General features: G+C 42.3%; 1 protein-coding gene across 4 annotated transcripts in view; it reads right to left on the bottom strand.

Moving 5' to 3' along the window:
• Window positions 1-25,283, bottom strand: part of FAT1 (FAT atypical cadherin 1) — a 125,444-nt gene that overhangs the window by 94,215 nt on the left and 5,946 nt on the right. For all 4 annotated transcript variants that reach the window (XR_014292399.1, XM_082608859.1, XM_082608861.1 and 1 more), the window contains exon 2: window positions 10,650-13,929. Coding sequence is in view for 3 of the 4 variants with exons in the window: in XM_082608859.1 (XP_082464985.1) it covers window positions 10,650-13,911 (3,262 nt within the window). In the remaining variant the exon portion in view is untranslated. The remainder of the gene's footprint in view (window positions 1-10,649; window positions 13,930-25,283) is intronic.

Below are 25,283 nucleotides of genomic sequence, written 5' to 3'. Positions count from 1 at the left end.
ACTGAGCTAATTAAAAACAAACATGGATATTATTCATGTTCATGCTTTCCTAATCAGCTTTCATCTTCTACATGAAGTCATCACGCTGTTAAGAAAAAAATACTTTAAAAAATTGTTTTAGATCTATCCTTTAAAAGTAACGGGTTTCCATTCTGATGCCTCAACCAGTGAACTAACTTGGTTTTTACATGGCAAACTCGTCTCTTTTTCATTTAAAAATGTACACACCTTCAGCTGAGGAACAAATCAAAAGAATAACAGCGTCATGTGACAAACATTTATTGGCTTTATCAAAAGATGACCATCACTGAACAAGTATTTACTGACTACCAGCTGTGTGCCAAGAACTGCAACAAGATAAAGATATTGAGACAGCTTGATGTCAACCAGCTTTAAGACTAAACAGGCAAGTAAAACAGTTAAGTTAGTGATGACAAGCTAAAAGCAGGGAGCTCCCTGGTGGTCTAGTGATTAGGATTCGGTGCTTTCACTGCCCTGCCGTGGCAGGTTCAGTCGCTGGTCCGGGAAACTATGAGGGGTGTGGCCAAGATTTAAAAAACAAACAAACAAACAAACACTAAAAATAAATGGATCTTAGAGAATCTTTTAACTAAGAATTTATGGTTGAACTGTTTTAAAACACTTTAAAAGTTAATTCAAATGTAAAGTCCCTTTCCAAAAAGCTGTTTTAAACTAACAAAATGTCTTCAACTTGTGATAAAGAAAACATATTACTTCATGAAAGAGTCCAAAATCACTGTTTACAAAAACTGACATAACATACTGACTGGAAGTGATATGAATATCGATACCTGTAAATCACAGATCAGAAAATGTTGCCACATACAGATTAATTTCATCTTTCATTATAAAGTTATTTAATGCTCCTTTTATAATAAACAGTAGCCTTAAAAATAAGCATTATTCATCAATTTTTTTTGTACTGAATATGGGACTATTTACAGAACTAAAACAGTATATTAAATCCCAAATGCTCTGATTTTTAAGACCATTTAAATAAAAATCCAGTCTGTCAAGAAAGTTAAGTTCAATATTAGAAGTCTGCGTTATCTCACATTATTTTACCTTAATAAAGGCGTACTAGTAGTTTGAGCTATGGAGGATTTCCACGGTAAGCTGGCAATACTAAAGATCAAATCCTGGTCCAGACAGCTGCTTACCTTAAAAACGGATATATTTTTTATTATTTTATTATAATCGTTTGTCTTGTACACCTTAATGGGGAGACAGGGTTATCTGAAGATACAGGTTTGCAAAGAACTATAGGTTATTACTTCACTTGGAAATAGCCTTGGATGACAGATTCTCTTGAACCTGTACATTTTACCCACATGTACAAATATATAGAAAAGTGACTTCTATTTGTCCATTGTAAAGGTTTACCTACTTCATTTATAAAGTAGAAATAAAACCCACTGTATAAGCACATATTAGACTAAGTGCCATATAATGTATGTAGAAATACTTGCAGGCTGTGGAGCATTATAAAAATGCCTGTCATTAACAACTGTCACAATCATTATCACTGTTCTCCTCGCCCCCTGGTCCTCCCTTATGAGAGCTTGGGAGGATTGGCCACCCTGAAACCTCTAGAACAGAGGGACTTAAAAGCAGGGGTCCAAGGACACTGAGGGTCCATGAACAGAGTTAGCATTTCATGAGCCCCTGGTATTGTAACCAAACTGCTGAATCTCTGAAGAGAGAATATACAGCTTTCAACAGATTCTCAAAAGTTTCTGTGGTTCTGAAAACATGAAGAACCACTGTTTTGAAGATCTGGATACAGGTATCCAGGAGGGCAGCAGAAGAAAGGCCTGACACCCCTTTCATGACCACCATTATTATATGTTGCAACCTGTGGAACAAAGGCTATGCAGTGCTATGTCAGCCACTGTGCTTAGGAGCGGGCAGAAAAACAAGCAGGACTGTGCTCTGTCCTTGAGTTCTGGGAGACACACATGAAAAAGACCAATAAACCAGAAGACTCTGAGTCAGACATGTACAGAAAGGGGAACAAAGAGAAGCAGACTAACGACCTGGTCTCAGGAAAGGCTTCTCAGGAGAGGCCACACTGGCTCATTAGGCCAACCTAACAAATATTTACAGAGTGCCTATTACATGAACCCAGTAGTAAAAGATTTAGAATCTACCCACACAAGGAGCTGACAATTGAGAAAAGGACTGTAAATAAACAATTACACTAGAGTGATACTTAAAGTGAAAAAAAAATACATACAAGAAAAGAATTAGCTCCATATGAAGGAGAAAGCTTGTCAAGAAAGATTTATTAAAGCAGAGTTAGAGAAAATAAGAGCCGGTCAAGTGGTCAGTGTGTTACCCAAAGGCAGGGAGATAGGAAATAATGGGGCCCAGAGGCATGAGAGGGTGACAGGGAAGGGACTGGCCCCATCTGGCTAAAGCACCTGGATGAACAGGAGCTGATGAGGGCAGCACAGACAAAGAACATTGGAAAAGGGAGGCAAGTTTACTAGGGCATCACAGGCTATGCTGAAGAGCTTGGACTTCATGTAATAGGGACAGTAAAAGCTTTAAGGAGGAGCCCATGGAGATGGAACGCCCCTGCTCAAGAACCATCTCTCTATTACCAGAACACCCTCAGTGTGTCACACCTTAAACCACATCAATTCCTATGACATTACTTAATTTAAAAATATATATGTATGGGGACTTCCCTGGTGGTGCAGTGGTTAGGACTCCACCTTAACTTCAGGGGACGCAGGTTCGATCCCTGGTCGGGGAACTAAGATCCCACAAGCTGCAGGGCAACTAAGCCCGCACACTGCAATGAAGAGCCCATGCAGCCAAGTAAATAAATATTAAAATATATACGTATACAAATATTTCAAAATTCAATGAACACAGTATATTACCATCTAATTCTACTCAAGAATTACTGTGATGATCTAATGAGACAATAAAGAGCTTAAAATAGGGCGAGTACACAGTAAGCATTCAATAAATGTTAACTATAATTATATACTGATGGTGATAAATATGAAGAAAGTAAGATAAGCACGCAATATGGCTAAACCAGCACAAATTAGAAAGAAGTCTTAAGAAACTATGGAAATAGCTGGGTAACTTTTAACAAAAAAAAAAAAAAAGGAAAAAAGAAAAAAAAAGAAAAGGAAAAATCAACTGGGCTAAAATTAACAAGACCATATTTGGTAGACTTTCTCCAGCATAAAATAAATAGACACCTCTAAAGATTCTCTTTCAACAGGTCAGTTTACTCAGCTACTTGGAGGCCTAGCAATGAAACAGGTTCAATACGATAGCATATATTCTGAGGGGAGAAAGCGTACTTCAATTGCCAAGGCAACTTAGTTGATAAGACTGGCCCTTGAAGTATATATGTGAATAGTTTCCTCGACTTTTATCACTGCCGTTAAACTGGATCACTGCCAATTCAACACGTTCAGCCATGTGCCCTTGAACAGCAATCTTTCCAAGTCCATTTATTCCCAGTAATGAACGAAGACATGAAAGACCATGCTTTGTGGCATTGTGTCCTGTATGGTGAGAATGCACTATTTACAGCAACATGGTTTGGTTTTTCAAAAACTAAGTGACGTGAAGGTAGCTGCAAAGTAAAGGAGTACACAAAATACAAACTAACAGATAATAAATACTTGACAGACCCAGGCTTATGAACTAAAACAATCCAGAGTCAAAACAACAGGAACTAAATGGCTAAGAAAAAAATCCAGCATGGACAAACAACTAAAGTGTAAAATCTACTCAATTTTCATAATTGGGCAAGGCAGGCAATACAGAAAGAACAGACTAGAGGTTGATGGGGTATTAAATCTCTATACACATATGCCTCTCATCAAGGTGTGAACACTGAACTCTTCAGCACTCTCAGAACATAAAGATGGTTCCCTGCCGAGAGGGCTGAGAAGAACAGTTCCCTAAGGCTTTCATGCCACACACCACATGGTGGTGAGGACAACGGCTGAGGCCGAGGCATCGAGGACAACGATGCAAGACAACAACCACGAGGAGCTCCAGGCAAAGAAGAAGCACGGGTTAAGCCAGCTTCAGCTACTGTGTGCATTAAATTGGTTTTTAAAGGTTAGCCAGGACCCTAACAACCACCTAAAACAAGGCTTCCATGAAAAGAGGCTTCAACTAACATCCAGTACAGTTCACACAGGCAGCATTTTTATTCATGAGAAGGTCATACTTCCACAACTGAAAACACAGGGGAGACACCTGTCCATCTCCACTAGACATGGAAGCTCACGATGTTACTCAACATGACTCACCCGCTACTAATCAGTTCAGTGCAATAATCTTAAATTGTTTAAATGCTACCACTCTGCAACGCCAAATCCTGTTCTACTAAATGTGCCAAAGAGCAATACATCATTCTGAAGAAAAAATGAAGGAGGAAGATTCTTTTTTTTTTTTTTTTTTTTTTTTTGCAGTACGTGGGCCTCTCACTGTTGTGGCCTCTCCCGTTGTGGAGCACAGGCTCCGGACGCGCAGGCTCAGCGGCCATGGCTCACGGGCCCAGCCGCTCCACGGCATGTGGGATCCTCCCGGACCGGGGCACGAACCCGCGTCCCCTGCATCGGCAGGTGGACTCTCAACCAGTGCGCCACCAGGGAAGCCCAGGAAGATTTCTTAGAGTCAATACTCCTTCAAGACCAAGCCTCAAATTTAGGATTGAAGGGTCCAGCCCAGGCCAGCCCACCCCCGTTCAGCCCAGAATCCCACTCAACTTTAAACGGGCTCCCCTGGAGCATCTCAAGACCACTCAGTCTTGAGTACGAGGCAGTCCCGTGCAGTGTCTGCATGCACACGCTCCCTGGCTCTGCCACTTAGTACTCAAGCAGTTTTAGGCAACTTATTTAACCTGTGAACATTTCCTCATCGGTAACATAGGGACAACAGTAACTATCTGGTACTTGTGAGGATTAAATACACTAACACATACAGAGCGCTCAGAACAGCAATGGCTGTGACACTCAGTAAGTCTCTGTGGTTTGTTATTACAGCGACGCCCCTCATCATTACTGTCATCATCGCGGAAAGCGTGCAGCCACAGAGCATGCTTCAACTTGTTTCCACCGCATGCATCCCCCCCAGGCTCTGGCCCTCACACATCACTTAGGATTGTATCCGGGCACTGCACGCCTTCACCACACGCTGCTAAACAACGTAACCCCACCTGGAATCACAGCGTTTTATATCCCGACCCCTCTCTTCCAGCCATACTCACTCGGCACTTTAAGCAGCAACTCGTTAAATATCATACAAACAACTAAAGAAAAGCTGATCCTCTGTTTCCTCTTAAAACAAAATGGAATTTCCTTAGGATTTCTAATAAGATCCTATTTTCACCTTAAAATCCTCCTGCTTCAAAGGAGGGTCCCTTCCCCAGGGGGATTATTACCACGCCCTCCCTGCCCTGACTCAGATTCACAGGTTCTTTACTTCCAGACACAGCAACAGCATACCGTCATCCCATAATTTCTGCCAAAGCCCGATTTTTCAATCTCACTGTTGGCTAGGAAATCAGTTTCTTTTCTCTGCAACTTTCTGAGGAGGAGGACAAAAAGAAAGAACAGGACAGCAGCTGTGGCCACTTCAGGGAGGAGATGGCAACACAAAAGCTCTTCCATCAGCAAATTTCTTCACTCCCTGACCGGCCTCCCACCAGTATCTATTTAGGTTCCTGCCGCCCGGAATTCTAGACCCACAGCTCCCGGTCCCACCACACGAGACCACACTTCCAGCGGCCGCCCCGCTCTCAGCCACTCTTACAGACGTTTTCATCATGATGCTCGAGCCCATTAAGAGCCTTCCTCTAAATTCTACTTTCTGTCATGAGAGAAGTGGCCCTAGGAAAAAACATAGGTCCCTGGCTGTATGCAGAATATCCTACTTTAAGTTGGGAAAAGGTATTTTAAACTTGAATGAAGAACTAAAATAATAATTAAATACTCAGAGTTCTGCCAAACCAGACAGAATCCCCAGAAACATTTTCCCTCTCACTGAAGTCAACAACAAGGTTAGTCTGGACTGGAATTCCCTTCTGTTCCCATTACACAGACTCGCTCCTCCTGCATCCCGTAAGGCAGGCCAGGAGCCAGTCTCCAAACGGGTGATCCAGGAATGGTGCAATAACGCTCCCCCTGTAATGAGGATGTAGCCAGGTTCTCTCAAGAAAAATGTAGTCCTTATTCTCCCTCCCGTATTTCATGAACAGTGATTTATCTTGTTGCAACAGCTGTACTTCCATATTAATTCATTCCAAGTCTTTTCATCAAAATGTAAATTTCAATCCTGAAAGCAGGACTGGGAGTCTAAGAGTAACACAGCACTAATAAGTTCAGAAATTTGCTTTTGTCTTAGCGAAATACTTGGTCTCCCTGAATATGCAGTCACAAGGGGAAAACACTCCTGCTTGGCTGCACTACACCAACAGCCAAACTGAACCAAAGCACTCCACGCAGGAGAACATACCTAAAAGGCATCCCATGACAATACAGACATGGGTGCAACAGAGCTCAACTAATAAACACTGCTTCAATACGAGGTCCTATTGACAACGGAAAAGAAACTTTTGGCCAAGCATTTTGCTAGTTTTAAAAATTATCCTTAGTTTTAAAAATTAGCAAAAACCCGCAACGTTTTACTTGGTGCTCAAGTAATAATTAACTTGGATGGGTCCTCATCAGCCAAGAACACTAAACTGAATTTATTCCACAGATCTCCAGGAGGAAGCCCCAAGATTCTCCTCTGCTCAACTCTGAAGCTTACAAGACAACCAGGAACGTACTGGAAGTGAGAATGGGGTGAACTCTGAGAAGTATAAAGTCAGGAAAATAAAAACCTAAATGTGAAATTACACATGCTTCCAAGATACGTACTCCACTAACATTTCTGTTAAACCTGCTTTACAACCCTCACTGTAGATTTTAAGGAGACAAAAAGGGGAGAATCTTAATTAGAGCCCTGGAGATTGGCACTCTAACAAGACTGACTTTCCAAATAGTGTTTCACCTAACACTCGACCTTTCCAAACCTCAAATGGACAAGCACTCGCGTGGGCTTGGATTTGTCAGAACAGTTAACTAATGGCCAGCAGCCTCTCCAGGAAGAGCATATGACACAGTGAGAGATTATCTGATGAGTCAAACGACTGTCACCCCCATACTGCAAGTACGTGTTGCCTCCCTGCAAAGCCAATTAGCAAAAGATGCACAAAATTCAGTTGACAGGGCTGTTCATCCAACTACATATTTTAGGTAGTCCATAGAATTTCCATTTCCAAAGAAAACAACTTGTCAGGGATGTTTCAAATTTAAGTAGGCTTTTCTTTTTTTTTTTTTAAAGAAAAATGAGGATCTTAAAAATAATAAGAACTAAATTCAGATGGCTGAATATATCTTCTGTTCTATGAGAAGCATACAAATGATATGCATATGTGACAATGTTGAAATAGGTAAAACACCACAGAAACTCGGTTATATTATTCAACCAACACTACAGAGTTTAAAGTTAAGTCAAAGGCAGGAAGCAAAGACACCATGAGGTGGGCGGGTTCGTGGGCTCCACACCCACAGCAGCTCTGTACAGGCCCACAGACATCAACCCCATATGAAACGTATCCCTAGAGGAGAAAGGAGGCTCAGCAGAAACGGGCAAGGAGCAGAGACTGAAGTTCCTGAAAGGTGCTAATGAACCCAAACTGGGCCAGGCCAACTCCAATTCACACCGGAGTTTTACTGCTGTGTCCTATGGGGTGCCCAATGGTGTCCCTGAACTGCCCCTACGTTTCTTCATCTGACAGGCACCTCTCCACACTTCCCACCTGCCCTCAAAATCAGTGAGACAAACCCCAAATGAAAAATTAGCACATCTAATTTTAGTATTTCTGCTGCACAAACATACTGACTTTTCATGCAAGAATTCTATACTACGATACCAAATGTCTTGCCAGGGGTCTCTGGAAAATAACTTGGGCTGATAATTCTACTGCCAAAAAGAAACTATTTTGCAATGAATAAATATTATTACATCACCTTTATTCAATTTCAAAAAGCACACAAACATAAATCTGCTGCGTGCTATGTATTTTCCTCTGTAAAGCAAGGACTGCACAATAGATGACCCAGAAATTTCTAATTTTTCTCTCACCTTTAAATCCCAATCTTTATACCAATGCACAACAGTTCCTACCCCACAGCCCATAACCCAACTCATCCCCTGGACTCTCACTAAGTTACCACTGGAAAAGTCTGGCACTGCCATTCAGCTTGAAAACTACTATAAATTATAGATTTCAGAATAAATACTGCCTTGTTCAGTTGGTTGGTCACCCCACCTCCCTTGACAGTAAGAATATCCCAGTCTCTTAAATTTATAGATGAAAAATATTAGTTTCTAAATAAGTCTTTAAAAAGCAACAATAAAAATACTCTTCTCACTTGAAAGAGAAAAAATCCAAAAGGCTGTGCTCATATAATTTAAGACATCAAGGAAATGTAAATTAAGATTTTGTTTCTATTTTCTGTCTGAACTTTAACTTCCAACAGTTCTCTTCACAGGCTTTCAAAGCCCACCTTGGAAAAGAAAAAAATAGGAAAAATTGTCCTTATGAAATCCACAAAAACACTTCATAGTTGCAGCTTCGGTTACTGAATCCTGGGCATTTTTCTACGTTGCCGTTGGACCTGAAAACTAATTCATATCAGAGAGTATGAAAAGAAAACAGATCCACTCTGCTCTTCAGACGGGCGATTACTAACGGCTGCTGGTGATGCTATTTTCTCTTGAATTGAACCAGTACAGGTATTTCAGATGAGTAGCATACGATCTGCAGATCTGTACCACATGCTAGTGGTATATAATTCACTAGAAAAAGAACCCCCTGAATAAACCAAAACACATTAAAAATTGTACAGTCTCTAAAATCACTTATTTCTAGGACAATCATTATTTTTCATGTGCTGTACACCATTTAGATATGGGAGTGGGTACTGACTGAAGAACTTATTTGTGGTTATTACTGAATAAAAACTTAAAGGTTTAACGTAATTAGACAAATACCCCTTTTAGAATGCACATACTCATAAAGGAAACATCAATGAGATTAATAAACAAACTGAACCCCACCTATGGCTGATTACTGCTGCGATTACCCAGTTTCCTTCTATTTCCACTAGCATTCTCAGAAAGCAGAACATTCAAAGCGAAAATAATCATTAATTTACTCGTTCAGTCTTTAACCATTTAATGAGCAGCTTCTACACACCAGGTGCTTTTTGCTAGGTGCTGAGGACAGAAAATACATGAGCTAAAAGCCCAACCTTAAAGGTGGTTCTGGGCTGAACTGTGTCCCCCAAGATTCACGTGCTGAAGTTCTAAATTCCCAGTACCTCAAAACATGACCGTACTTGGAGACAGGGCCTTAAAAGAGAAAAAGCAGTTAAAATGAGGTCATTAGGGAGTGGTCCCCCATGACTGGTATCCTTACAAGAAGAGATGAGGACATCAAACATACAGAGGGAAGATCATGTGATGTCACAGGGGGAAGATGGCCAACTACAAGCCAAGGGGAGAGGACTCAGAAGAAACATGCTCTGCCTTGATCTTTGACTTCTAGCCTCCAGAATTTTGAGAAAATAAATTTCTCTTGTTTAAGCCACCCAGTCTGTGGCAGACCTTTGTTACAGCTGCCCCAGCAAACTAATACCACAGCTCACGCCCCATCAAGGGAGACTGATTTATAACTATAAAATCTGTGAAAAGCAGCTAAATTTGAGATATGTACAAAATGCAAAACAAAAAATACACACTCTAGCATAAATTGGCTATCCTGGATGTTCTGGTTTTAGGACCTTATTCTAGGGGAAAGAATATCGCAACAGAGCATTGTTACCATTTCCAAGAGACATTAAATAGACTCTAACACGTGTTATTTCACTTTATGCCCACATAAATCTTACAGTAATTTTGAGTGTCCCCATCTTAAAGATGGAGAAAGTCAGTTTTAAAAAGGTAATCAGCTTGTCCAGACCACCAAATTAACAACTGAAAGAGCCACAATTCAAAGCCAGGTCCCCTCAGTTTGACATTCTACAGCCTACATCTGCCTTTCAAACAAAACCCCAAGAAGGTACTAAGTCAAGCAGATCACAGCATGAAGTTTTAGAACAGGGTCTTCTCTCTGTGCACTGCCTAATTTGCAGGTGTGCACGAATGTCTGAATAGCATGCTAGGTAGTGGAGTAGTTTTCTAAGTCTGCAACCTTACTAGCTGGAAAAACTCTGGAAGGGCCTCTCAAAGTTACAGCAAAACCATAAGGATGCTTCTGATAATATACAGAACAAACCTGTATATTATCAGTGGTAATGATTTCAATTTTTCTGATTTTTTTCCTACTCATTTTATGCCAACTCATTCAGGTTCCTCTAGTTCCATCGTCATGGCTTACTATACAAAGACATGTGCAACAGGACAAAAAGCATGGACATGCACTGCGCCCTACCAGAGGCCAACGGGGAATTGTGAAGGAGCCAGCACAAGGCTATTTACTTTAGAAAAAAATGAAAGGGAAGAGCAAACCACAGTAATAAAAACACACCTACCTGTTTCTTCATCTATTTTGAAAACACCAACACCAGAACCATCTCGAATGGAATAGTGGATCTCCCCATCTCTTCCTGTGTCCTCATCATGAGCTGATACCTTCATCACTGATGAACCAACAGGGGCATTTTCTTTCACTACACCCTTTTCCACAAAGCTAGGAAACACTGGTGGGTGTAAGTTCTCATTCACATCGATGACCTCAACTTCAATGTAGCAAGTGGAAGACAGAGAAATGGGCTTCCCTTTGTCTTTGGCCCTCACAGTGAGATTATATACTTGCTTCTTCTCAAAGTCCAACTGCTGTACGATTCTAACTGCTCCACTGAGCTTATCCATATCAAAGTTTCCTTCTCCGTGGTCCATAAGACTGTATCTCACCTGACTAGACTGACTTAAATCAGGATCATAGGCCTCTAACCACATGATTATGGTTCCTTCTGGAAGGTCCTCTCGAACTTTCACACGGTAATTAGGGGGGATAAACTTGGGTGGGTTGTCATTAACATCCTCTAATGATACCTTCAGAAGCACTGTGGAAAGCAGCTGGGGTTCTTCTCTGGCTTGATCCCTGGCTTCAATCTTTATGTAATGCACATGCTGTTCTTCACGATCCAAGGGGTTCACGATTTTAACCACTCCAGTCGTGCTGTCAATTGAAAATTTATCTGTGTCTGTAAGAATAGAGTACGTCACATGTCCATTTGGCCCCAGATCTTTATCTGTGGCTTCAACCTGGATGATTTCACTATTTACCTCTTTGTCTTCACTCACTTCAACGAAATAGTTCTCCTGTAAAAACTCAGGTGGATTATCATTGGCATCCAGAACTCTGATCTCCAGAAGACGCCAAGCAGCCTTCTGTGGCAAACCAAGGTCAGACACTGTAACATTCAGGGTGTATCTGTCTGTTGTTTCACGGTCAAGTGGAGATAAAATTTTGAGCATTCCTGTCTCCATGTCAATGATGAAGCAACTATCCTCGTTTCCTCCGGAAAGAGCATAGACCAGTTTTCCGTTGAAGCCAGTGTCAAGGTCAGTAGCATTCATGAAAATTAGGCTGGAACCCACAGGATGGTTTTCCTTCACCTCAATACCAGCTGGAAGAGTACTTCTAAACTGTGGTGTGTGAGCATTGACAGAGTGAGAATCAAAGAAAACATCCTCAACCTCTCCCTGACTGTGTAACTTATTGGCCTGCAGGAGTTTCTCTGCCAGCATCCTGGCCACGCCAGTCTCCTCACACTGCAGGTTTACTGGCTTGCGATGGGCAGCCACAGTCATGTTGATATATAAAGGGGCGGCAAAATTCTCTCCATCTGTAGCTGTAATTCTCAGGCTGTGAAATGACACCTTTGCCCCTAAACCACTCATGAGCGACTGCTTTAGTGACAATACCCCGGAGCTGGGATTTAAGCTGAACAAACCCAGTTCGTTCCCAGCCTCAGCCTGATACCGCACCAACTGCAGCTCATCCGCGTCAATGGCAGAGACAGTGGTTATCTGCTCCCCCACACCTAGGTCCCTGGGAATGGTTCCTTCACAGTTTACCTTCTCAAACAGGGGTGTGTTGTCATTCAAGTTATTGAGAGTGACGGTAGCAAGGATTTCGACCTCCCGGCGGTACGGCAAGCCCCAGTCTGACGCCCGAATCCTCAGAGTGTAAACCCGCGGCATCAGCTCGTAGTCCAAGTTCTCTGAAGTACTCACAGCACCGGTGAAGTGGTTAATCACAAAGGGCACATGATTCAGGTTTGCAATGCTATAAGTCACGTACCCGTTCTCACCCTCATCAGGGTCTACGGCACTCACACTCATCACCGTAGTACCAATGGGCACGTTCTCGTCAAAAGATGCTTTGTAGGCTGTCTGGGTAAATTCAGGGGGATGGCTATTTGCACTCAAGACTTTAACCAAGACTTTGGTCGAGGCTTTTCTGTCACTTGTTGTTACTTCAAGTTCAAAATAGGAGGCTTGCTGTCTTTTAATTGGTTCTAAAATGGAAATGAGACCAGTGTTGTGATTTAAACTGAATTTAGCTTTTCCAGGTGTACTTTTAAAAACATACTTCAAATGAGAATAGCTAGGTGTGGCTTTCACCATGACCACGGGTGTGTTTGGAGGAGCAAATTCACTTATTTCTGCTCTGTAAACCTCCTTTTCAAATTTGACTGGCCCAGCTTTGAACTGTGGTGAAGTCACCTGAATTACTTTTACAGAAGAGAACTGGGGAGGACTTCCTTTATCTTTCGCCTGTAGTGTCAGGTTGTAGCCGAAAGGATGACTATCCCAATCAATGTCACCGACTGCTTTGAGTTTATACTCTTTGCTCCCTGGAGAGGTCCTCACTGTTCTAAACTGCTGAAGGAGGTCTCCTGCCACAATGCTTAAAGAAGCGACTTCCCCATTGGCACCCTGATCGCAGTCATCCACGGTTATGATGGCATACGTTGGGTCCTTTTCCAATTCCGATGGTGACAGCGTCACTGCCGTTATCACAGGAGCACACTCATTGGCCTGCTCTACATGAACTGTGAGCTTAGCCATGCTGCTGATACCACTGCTCCCGTACAATTTCATGCCACGGTCCACAGCAAGAATTTCCATCTCATAGAACTTGGTCTCTGTGTGGTCAAGTCTACCAGTTAAAACTATGGTGCCACTGGTGGGGTGGATAGCAAACATGTCTGTTCGGTCTTTAAAGCTGTAGTAAAATTCTCCATTGGTGCCTATGTCTGCATCCGTGGCACTGACTCTTGCAATACTGGTCCTCAGGGCTGTGTTTTCAGGTAAAGAAACACTGTACGAGGTGGGTGAGAATAATGGCCTCAAGTCATTTGTATCCAGCACTTGTACCCTGACCTTTGTTCGTGCTTCAGCATTAGTATTTTTTTCAACTGCTTTGACTATCAACGTGTAATGGTCTTTCACTTCTCTATTAAGAATAGCTGTATTTCCTCCTTTGGTCCTTATTCTCAGAAAGCAAAAGTCTCCAAGAATGTACTCCTCAGCTTTGAATAGGTTTTCATTGTCTCCTGAGACAATTTTGTACCTTAACTCCCACAATGGATTTGTAATGTAAATACCCATCTTTACGGGATGCCCAACATAGGTCTTTGCTGCAGAATTTTCATGCACTGTGACATTGTATTGGAAATGTGTGAACTGTATAGGAGTCTGTTCAAGTGCTTGGCTTCCATCACTGTCTCCACAATGCTGGAGGAGGAGCAAAAGCAGAAGCGAGGCCAAATGCCTCCCCATCGCTTAACTCCCAGGAACCTGCGACAGAAGAAAATAAGAATCATTGTTTCAGGGAAATAAAACAAAAAGTGTACTTTTTTTAAGGTTTTAGACCTCACTTTTTTTTTTTTTTTTTTTGCGGTACACAGGCTTCTCACTGCTGTGGCCTCTCCTGTTGTAGAGCACAGGCTCCGGACGCGCAGGCTCAGCGGCCATGGCTCATGGGCCCAGCCGCTCCGCGGCATGTGGGATCCTCCCTGACCGGGGCACAAACTCGTGTCCCCTGCATCGGCAGGCAGACTCTCAACCACTGCACCACCAGGGAAGCCCAGACCTCACTATTTTAATAAAGCATTTTCCATCTACATAGAATATGAATAAATGCAATGGTTTTCCAATATAAGTATCAATACTGCTAGTATTTCTAGAATTACTAAGTTTAAGAACAATTTTTTTTATTTTAATGACTCAAAGAATCCTAATGAGCAACAGATGAAGGTCTGCCAGCTGCAACAACTACATTGTATTCCTGAACTTCAATCTTCAAGGCAAGTATAAGCCACTGCTAAAAAGGGAGTGAACATTGTTTCCATTTACTTGTATATAATAAATTAAGTGCTCAAAAGCTCACAAACTTGATGCTACTACAGTATCCTGAGCATGGGACGCTTCAGACAGCTAACAACCAAAAAAACTCTCAACAGTGGTTTTATATAATCTCCCATAATGATAGCTTGTAATCTCATCTAGAAATTTATCCTGAAATTATATTATTTCTTTATAAGAATGATTAAGTTCACTCCCTACATAATATAAGGGTTTACTGTCTCATTTAGCACTGTATTAACTATTTAAAGGTATTAAAATAAATATATCACCAAGTTTAATACTGAACTCATTTCTGAACCAACAAACTGAGCCCAAAACAGTCAGTTTACAAAAGGAAAAGCAAGAGCTTGATGTCAAACAGAACGTGCCTTCCCTAAACCAGGGACACAAATTTTGGCAACATTACTATTGTATCACCACTGCTGCCAACAGCCAGTGCACAGAGGGCCCGCTGTCTTCGGGGCACTGAACAACCTGTCACCCGAACATAAGACACACACGCACAAAGCTAAATCATCTAAGCGAACATGCGTAGAGGGGCCCAATCAACGCAGCAAGGTGGCAGGCACTGCAGGGAGGTCCAAGGGTGAAGTGGGAGGAAAGAGGACACTTGAGAAAGGGGAACCCTGAACCAGCGGGAAGGCAGGCAGTTCACTGGGCTGAGGCCTGGCAGGGGAGGACAATCACTTTCAGACCAACTGTTCCCCTAAATGCCAACGTCATTCACCTTGTAAATCAACGGAGCTTCACAAACATTCGGGCATGGTCAGAAGAGGACAGCGCTGCAGCCCTGGCAAAGGACCTCTCAAATGAATATTCAAGCAATGGGACTGCTCCCCAAGGTAAGAGAAACAGCAGACTGAAGGGCTGGCCGAACAGCCAGGGGAAATTAGCATGGCAACTTTAATTTACAGTATCTTAACTCAGCGACTGCCAACTTTGCCCCATTAATCGTTTCATTAAGGAAAAAAGGAAAAAACCTGATATGCTGAAGGCAATTAGAAGCTTAATTGATACTGAATCCTGTTCAAGTCGGGCACCCTAACTTGTGCTTTAGCAACCATGACTTCTCAGCAGATAAAGTCAGGAAATCAGACAGAATTTTTGGCCTCTAGAACAACAATTAAGATTTAAACAAAATAAGAAGACAATCTTTTCCCAAAGCTATCTCTTAATTTGGTCAACAGTTCTAATACTCAGGGAAATTTGAGGATTATGTTAACAATCCGATAATTTTATCAAAACAAGTGAAAACTCTGATTCACGACTGAATTCAACCTACAGGTATTAAGAACCTGCTAGCAGACAGACTGCTAGGTACATGGAGTTAAAGACTATTTTAAAAGGCAAAGATCCCGGTACTGAGGCATTTACAAACCAGGGATAAAACGTAAAGAAAATGTCTTAAAGAAGCATTAAAAAGATGATGTTGCACAAGCACTTTCTGTTTTAAGAAACATAATGTTACTAGTTTGCAGCTTACAACAAAGTATTAAACCAGGATTCTATTGCAAGCAATTAAAATATTTTTGCTTAATTCTGCATATAGAGTATTATGCAGTAATTAAAAAATAAGAGAGCACTCTATACACTGACATGTAAAGATGTCCAGATACATTAAGTGGAAAAACTAAACTGATCCCATTTATGGTTGCAAAAAGGGAGGGGAGATAAATTATATGCATAGTTCATGAATGTGCTTACAAATGAACCAAAAAAGTCTGGACAGATAAGAAGTAAACTGTTAATGGTGGTAACTTCTGAAGGACAGGCAGCTGGGAGAATGTTCACATTTTCACTTTTCTCTACTATTTGAATTTTTAGTATATATATATGTTATCTTTATCATTAATTCACTTCTTTGGTCATTTGATTCATTCATCACCCATTTAATGAGAGCCTACCACATGTCAGGAACAGTTCTACATAATGGGAATACAAAAGTGAACCAAACTACTAACAAATCCTCGTGGAAGATACATTTCCTGGTGAGAGACAAGGAAACAAAGAGTCTATCAGATGCTGATGATTAGTGCTAAGGAGAAAAATAAAGCAGAAAGAAATGGAGACCGCAGTCAGAAACATGGAGGGAAAGAGAGGCCCCAAAAAAGGACAAGAGGTTCTCAACGTCAAAACTCCTGACATTTGGGGCAGATGAGTCTTGGCCGGGGGAGGGGGTGTGTAAGCCGGAGAGCTGTCCTAAGGCATCAGTTAGTAGCATTCCTGGTCTCCACCCAACTAAAGGCCTGCAGACTCTCTTCCCCCCAACCCCAACTAAAAATGTCTCCAGACAGTACAAATGGCTCCTGAAGCTCGGTCATCTCCAGTAGAGAAGTACTAGTTAGAGGAGCCACAAGGAGAAAGACCGTGGTGGCCTGGCACAGTGGGTGAGGGGACAGCAATAAAGGAGATCCTTTGTTAGATAAGCTTTTCATTCTAAAATTCTTCTAGAGTTTCAGAAAAATGACAGTTTCCCCTACTGTTAACATCTCACCTTACTATGGTACATTTGTCACAACTAATGAAATAATATAGATACACTGTAATTCACGAAGTCCCAATACCCTTTTCCCGTCCCAGGATACCAGCCAAGAAAGACAAGCACATTACATTCAGTCATCGTATTCTCTTAGGCTCCTCTGGACTGTAACAGTTTCTCTGACTTGTCTTGTTTTCAATAACCCTGACAGTTTTGAGAAGTACTGGTCAGGTATTTTGCAGAACGCCCCTCCACTGGAATTTGTCTGATGTTTTTCCGCATGATTAGACTGGGGCTATGCGTTGAGGGGAGGAAGAGCACAGGGTAAAGTGCCATTTTCATCACATCACATCGATGCTGATGCTGACCGGTTCACTGGGTTGAAGCAGCGCTTGTCGGGCTTCTCCACAGCGGGGCACCTGCTGCCCCCTTCCCCTACTGTGCCCTTTGGAAGGAAGTTGCTACGTGCAGTCCACACTTAGGGGTGGAGAGTTATGTTACATAAATCGTTTAGAGTTCTTCTGTAAGGGAGATTTGTCTATTCTCTCCTAATGTCTTTATCATTTGTTTTGATCAGTATGGCCTCATGGATGATGGGTGCAGGACGTCCGATGTTACTACAAATAAAACGAGAACAGGGGAGTAACATGCTCGAACCTAAAGTGAAAGGGCTGCTCTGGTACCAGGGTGGACAAGAGAAGGGAGGGCGGCCAGGGCAAAAGCTGGAGGGAGACCAGTTAGAAGGTACTGCAACAGCACGGGTGAGAGACTGTGGTGGCTCAGCCTCAATGGTCCTGGTGGGGGTGGGGAGAAGGGTGACATTGTGGATCTACTCCAGGACCAGCTGATGAACTGGAGGGCAGAGGCGGAAGGAGAGAAAGAGAGAGGCAACAAAGAAGATTCCAGAGGTCACGTGCTGAGCAAGAACTGAGCTGTCAGGTTCCAAGAGAGGGAAGCCTGCACTGAGGGAGGAACGGATTTTAGGGAGTGCGATCGAGGGTTCAGCTTCAGACATGTTAAGGTAAAAATGCCAAGTGATGACTGCAAGTGAGCAGCTAGATGTGTGGGAAAGGTTCACCCTGGAGTGAGAAACTTGAGTTGTCAGAATATGGAAGACGCTACATTTAAAACCACACAACTAGGGGCTTCCCTGATGGCGCAGTGGTTGAGAGTCCACCTGCCGATGCAGGGGATACGGGTTCGTGCCCCGGTCCGGGAAGATCCCACATGCTGCGGAGCGGCTGGGCCCGTGAGCCATGGCCGCTGAGCCTGAGCATCCGGAGCCTGTGCTCTGCAACGGGAGAGGCCACAACAGTGAGAGGCCCGCGTACTGCAAAAAAAAAAAAAAAAAAAAGTCACAAAACTAAGTGATCCCCCACGGAGAGAGCAGAGAGACAAGAAACAAAAACCAAGGACAGAGCCGTGCTACTCCCCAAGATCTAGAAGACAGAAGGCAAGAGGAACCAGCAAGGGAGACCGCAGCCACTGGGGCAGAAGCAAGAAACAGTGGTGTGACAACGACAATGGTAAGCAAACCAATCCTTCTGAACATTTGAAGCCTAACATGAGACCCTGAAAATGACCCATTAATACTGGCTGGTGCCCTGGGCACGCCCTTCACCCCAGGGTGCAAGGAGAAGGCTCAACACGCCAAACCATTGCAGCTGTTCCCTCCCCACGGCATTTCTACGATCCCTCAGCAGCACCTGCAGCCTCTTCCACCACCCACGTCCCTCTCACAGCTGGATTCCCAAACACCTGGCTCACCCTTCACAACTCACCCACCATGCACGGTTCTTCTCACGGGACACATCACAGCTGGAATAAACTTTTTTGACCACATTCATACCTGAGACCTCTTAAAACCCTGAATTCACTCTGCAAACTTGGCTAACAGAATGCCGCTGTAATTAAATTATTAAATGCAAGTCTTTTGATCAGGGAAAAAATCCACTTTCTAGGAGATCCTGTTAACCTTACAGTAATTTACCCGAGAACTGTGAACTCACGTTTCACCTTAAAATGCCAGAAAAATTATGGCTGTTACTCTATGCAAAACAAACAGTAAAGGAGGGGAAAAACACACACACACACACACAAAAATCCTAAAAAGATACTAATACCATTTCATCTAAAAAAGTACATTATTACCTAGTGCTCACACTTATGAAAATTAAACTCCAAAAACCATTTTAGCCAAGGGCTACACTTTGATATTTAGAAGGTGATCACACTACTTGAACTCACAGTAATCCAGGATTTCTTCTGTGCATTTTCCAAAGTGAAAACAAAGAATGTTTACTTAGTTCAGCCTTTAGGGAAAAGGGCCTCAGGTCCAAAGCTTAAATATCTTTAGTACAGATTTCTGAAACTCCATAAATAAGAGAGAAAGATCATTTTTCTGGTAGAAGTCAGATATTAATATGCTCATGTTTCTTCATTTGCAAGACTTTCATGTAAAGTGTTCCAATCTGTGACCGCACAGGCTTCACACAACAGAACACAGCCCCGTGCTGAGAACACAGCTGCATAAGTTCAAACATTTAGATCTAAAGCTGAAGGTTCGGATGTTTCAGATGCTTGAGACAGGGCATTAGGTGGGACACCGCATTACACAATGCATACATTCTATTAAATGTATGTTTATTATTTAGAGTCGCAACTCTTACACACGCCATTAGTCATTCCAGCTCTCTACCCAAGAGGGAAACAGTATCAGACTCTCCATTCCACATATGATAATAAAAATACACAAAAATATTCAAGCATTTTGTGTCTTCCCTTATCATACTCCCATTTTGTATCCACATCAGTGAGAGCGTCACTAGAATTGAACTTATGACTGAAATTTAGAGCTTAATGTTCGGTTTGAATAGCGGCACATTTTAAAAGTACTTTCTAGAGATGTCTGAATCGTGAGGGAGAGGACTATGTTTTCAAAGAGAATTGTCACAAAGTTGTTAAAAGACAATATGAAATGTAAATGGCTTCTGCTTTTTAAAAATATTGTATATTAAATAAACGTTTAATGACCTCTAAAATCACTTAACAGGAGTCAAGAGAGTACTGTGTCTGTCTTAGAAAGCCTGCTTGTTACTCAGATATAATCAATTCACAGCTTCCAGGTGACACTTACAACAGAAAAAAGCCCTGCATTTTTCTAATAAATTATAATAGCCATAGACAGTACTTTTAAAAGCTTTCATACTTAACACTGAAAAATTAATGGGTAGATCTTGTTTATTTCTGGGTACATACTAAATCTCTTTAAGCCATCTTAATACATTTTTTCAGTAAAAATGGGGGTGGGTGGCACTATGAACCCAGAATTGAACAGCAGGCTCAGGCTTGGTATATATCATTTAACTACTTCTGCTAACTCTGTATGTTGTTAGCTTTGATTGGAGCTGCAGTAAGTCTGATTACTCCAGCAATGACTTAATTTAAATACTGCCTTCGAATGATCAACAACTGATTCCAATTTAACTGAGAACAGTCTTCAAACTATTCATACTGACAGTACACACTGCAAATCCCTCTCCTCGGCACATAATTCTTTTCCAGAACCTAAAAGCTTCGGCATTTACGTGATTTAATCAATTCGAAATAATTTTTTGGAAGTTTTCTTGCCCTTAAGTTAAACAGACTTCCTAATTTTTAAATAGCCTCCGTATAAACTCTAGTATGTAATTTACCTACTCAACGAACCTATAAAACTTGCCTGTGGGTAGTTTGAAGAGGACTGTTTCTAGTTGTTGCTTTATTGTGGCATAAAAGACAAGACCAACGAACAAGGGCTGTGTGTACATCTCTGGCCAGACCAGGCATCCCTGTGCTAGCCTCTCCTCTTTCAGCTCCAAAACATGGCCGCTCTCCGTTATTACCCATCCCGCCAACCACCTTCTCCTCACCCACACTCCAGGGCAAACTTTGCCCACAGAGAAGCTCAATAAACAGACTGTTTACCCTCTTGTGCTATAAGAGCATTTCACCTAATATATTTTTCTCTGCAAACAGAAATCATTTAAATGATGTTCTGGCAGTCATTAACACTGGCCACTCTTCCACTCCCAAAGTAGTACAGTTTTCATTATGGATCAAATTATGATGCTCCCTTTTGTATTTAGGTACAAACCTCGGCCTTTCGCTAAATACGGGATCAGGAGAGTGAACGTTCCATGTATAGTAAGTACGTGGAAGTCGTGGTAGAGACTCCCCCCACTTCCTCTCCTTAAGATGTTCTCTTCCCCTCCTCTCTCTTCCTCCCACATCTCCGAGGAGATGCGACCCACCCAAGCTACAAATAAAGACACCCTTGATGCCATAAAACTCTGCCTCTCCTGCAGCTCTTCCCTAAATTGTCCCTCACACTCAAGTGCCCCGTCGCTGCCGCCACTGCAGCTGCCTTCAGCAGTCCACAAATACACACAGGTTCTTTCCCACTGAAAATAACCTTCATTCAAACCTGCACTTCCTTCAAGCTAACAGCCTATTTCTCTCTTTCTTATGTTTGCAAAGAGTTTGAAAAAAGTAGTTTCTCAGTGCTACCTTGACTTCCTTAGAACTCCCTCCACTAAAGACACTGTTTCTACCCTCAACTGTCCCACGCGACCTCAGATCCACCCAGGCAACAGAAGCAGCTTCTTCTGGTGTCAAAAGCTAATGTCAAAATCAATGCCCTTTTCTCAGTACTCATCCTCCCTGACAATCTCCCATTTGACACTACTCACCCTCCTCCCCTGTATGTGTCCTTCATACTGTCACAAACTGCCTAAAACAAAGAGGTGATCCATACAGAATGTGTAAAGGATGGACAACACTAGACTTTCCTGATTCTCTCCAATACCCTTTTATATGCTACACCAATTCTTTCACCTTCTAGTTTGTCACTACAAATTTCTTTCAACTCTTTGCACACACACACATATTGTTACCCTTAAAGACATCATCCCCTCCGCCCTTATCATAAAGGATCACCGCAGAAGCCTGCATTCCACCCTAACCTCCATCAAGTGCCATGGAACACCCCTCCGAGATACCTTCACACTTAAGTTATACAGTGTCTTCACCCACTTCCCACTGCAAAATAATAGCTATTCCACTGAAAATACAGAGTAATTTCCTACGTCCTTGAAGAGTTTCGCCACTTCCCAAATCACCAAGTTTGCAATCTAAGAAATCATAGCAGCTGGAAGTCATAAAACCTGTGATCCAGCCCAGGCTTTGTCACTAATCATCTGTGTGACTTCAAGGAAGTTAATTAATCCTTGGATTCCATTTCTTTATTTGAAAAACTAGAGACTGGACTAAAATCTTTACAGCTTCCTACCCCACACAGATACACATTCTTTCCCCACCTTTTTCTCTCTCTCTTTGTACACACACACACACACCACACACTACAGAAATGCAGGATTTCTATGACTTTTTATCTTAACTGTCAAACCTCCGTATCTTAAGTCATCTAGACTTGACATTTTTTTATTTCTCAATTTCTCAAAACTGTTCCTCTGCCATTTCTGCTGCTGCCACTTGGTTCACATTTGTATTTGTTCAGGCACAGCATGTGAACCGCCTTTTGGTATTCCTGCTTTCTTGCCCCCATACTATTTAGCCTACATACTGCAATGAAATTAGTCTCATTAAAACTTCTTTGTAATGTCACTCCATAGTTTGAAATAGTCAGTGTTTCCCCTTATCCTTCGGATTAAGTACATCTTTCTTATCTTGTATTAAAGATCTGACAATCTGACCTCTACCTACTTTCCCAATTTAATCTCCCATATTCTGTTTCAAACCAAAAAGGTGTCCTTCCCACAGTCTTGAAACCACCAAGCTGTCCTGAGCCCATGACACCACCTAGTGGCGGAGGCTCTAAACTTGCAGCATCGCTGCTGTTCTCTTCGAAAAGACGACGCAAACGTGGCAATTTTATTTTTTCCTGCCCTTTACTCATCACACACAGTTTCGTTATTTCCACCGTTCTCTTCAACATTTTCTTTCTTTCCTGTCTTCTTAACCTCCATAAAAGTTATCTTCTCTATCTTTATAAGCCAAGGTGAGCCCAGGTCACAGACTTTCTGTTTTCCCTACACAAAGAAAAAAAGGCAAGCCATAAGCCACGTGAAAGAAGGATTAAAGAAACACTGATGATAAACCAACCAACCCTTTTCCGAAAGATAACATGGTGTGCTCAGGTCTTTTTTCTCACCATTCATCAAACCACAAATCAAGTCACAACCAAGGGTTTCTACAACTTGCTTTACATGTATTTCCTCTCCGTCAATCACTGCCTCCTGATTCACTCTTCCCTCAGACCTCACCCTATCCTAATATCCACCTAGTTCACTGAGGTGCTATGATGAACTACCCTGACCCAGAATGATCTCTCTTACCACACTGGAGATAACTGTATTTTTTTTTTTTTTTTTTTTTTTTTGCAGTACGCGGGCCCCTCACTGCTGTGGCCTCTCCGTTGCGGAGCACAGGCTCCGGATGCGCAGGCTCAGCGGCCATGGCTCACGGGCCCAGCCGCTCCGTGGCATGTGGGATCCTCCCGGACCGGGGCACGAACCCGTGTCCCCTGCATCGGCAGGCGGACTCTCAACCACTGTGCCACCAGGGAAGCCCGGAGATAACTGTTTATTTGTCCTTCTCCCCTGCTGGACTGTAAGCTCCTTGAGAGCAGGAACCCTGCTTTGTTCACCACTGTTTATTGCATCTGGCCCAGTGTTTGGCACAGAGGAGATCCACAGTTGTTGGGTGCATGAATGGACAGATGGATGAGGATTAGCAATGGAGAATGGAAGGCAGGACTGAAGGGTGGGAGGGGGCGGGGGATAAGGAGGGATAACATGGGAAAACAATACATCCATCCTTGTAAACTTAACAGAAAATCCAGGTGCAACCACTAGGCCAGTAACAACACTGCCGATGGGTGCCCTGCAGAAGGCTCTAATTTCCAGCAGCTCAAAAAGAGGTCATCAACCACCTCAAAATGCTTCCAAAGTGGCTACAGGCGATGCCAGATCAGTGTCCCTACTGTAGAGCTTACTATGAAGCATTATGCTTGAATATTCTATGAAGAATTTAATTACCGATTTTCCTAAGTGGTCTATAGAAGACATTTAATTATAGATTTATCTCCCCATATATAATAAACCTTTGGAATTAAACAAGAATTTTGGCAATATATTTAAATCTGGGACTTAAGGAAAAGAAAGATCATTTAAAAAAACTTTATTATGTGAAATATACAGATTCCTCATCTGATTGAATACATTTTTTAAATAAAAAGTTCCTCCCAGACCTGAGGAGAGAAAAAAATGCAACTTTCTGATCTTGGTTAAATGAATTACCTGCATCGCTCATTTCAAAAACTCCTTACCAGTGCCTAAGGACAAACTAACACTTGCAAATTAAACAATTAGGTGAGATAAAAAGACACAGTTTGGCTTCATCAACTATATAATTTGGTCAAAAGAAAGCTTACCACCCTCAGAATGGGAGAAAATATTTGCAAATGAAGCAAGTGACAAAGGATTAATCTCCAAAATTTATAAGCAGCTCATGCAGCTCAATAACAAAAAAACAAACAACCCAATCCAAAAATGGGCAGAAGACCTAAATAGACATTTCTCCACAGAAGATATACAGACTGCCAACAAACACATGAAAGGATGCTTAACATCTTTACTCATTAGAGAAATGCAAATCAAAACTACAATGAGGGGCCTCCCTGGTGGCGCAAGTGGTTGAGAGTCCGCCTGCCGATGCAGGGGATACGGGTTCGTGCCCCGGTCTGGGAGGATCCCATATGCCGCGGAGCGGCTGGGCCCGTGAGCCATGGCCGCTGGGCCTGCGCATCCGGAGCCTGTGCTCCGCAACGGGGGAGGCCACAACAGTGAGAGGCCCGCATACCGCAAAAAGAAAAAAAAAAAAAAAAAAAAAACTACAATGAGATATCATCTCACACCAGTCAGAATGGCCATCATCAAGAAATCTGGAAACAATAAATGCTGGAGAGGGTGTGGAGAGAAGGGAACACTCTTGCACTGCTGGTGGGAATGTGAATTGGTACAGCCACTACGGAGAACGGTATGGAGGTTCCTTAAAAAACTACAAATAGAAATACCATATGACCCAGCAATCCCACTACTGGGCATATACCCTGAGAAAACCATAATTCAAAAAGAGACATGTACCAAAATGTTCATAGCAGCCCTATTTACAATAGCCCGGAGATGGAAACAACCTAAGTGTTCATCATCGGATGAATGGGTAAAGAAGATGTGGCACATATATA

The sequence above is a fragment of the Mesoplodon mirus genome (genome assembly GCF_964341445.2).
Source record: "Mesoplodon mirus genome assembly, chromosome: 20".
In the NCBI taxonomy this organism is placed as follows: domain Eukaryota; kingdom Metazoa; phylum Chordata; class Mammalia; order Artiodactyla; family Ziphiidae; genus Mesoplodon; species Mesoplodon mirus.
This window is presented reverse-complemented; position numbering and strand designations above follow the sequence as displayed.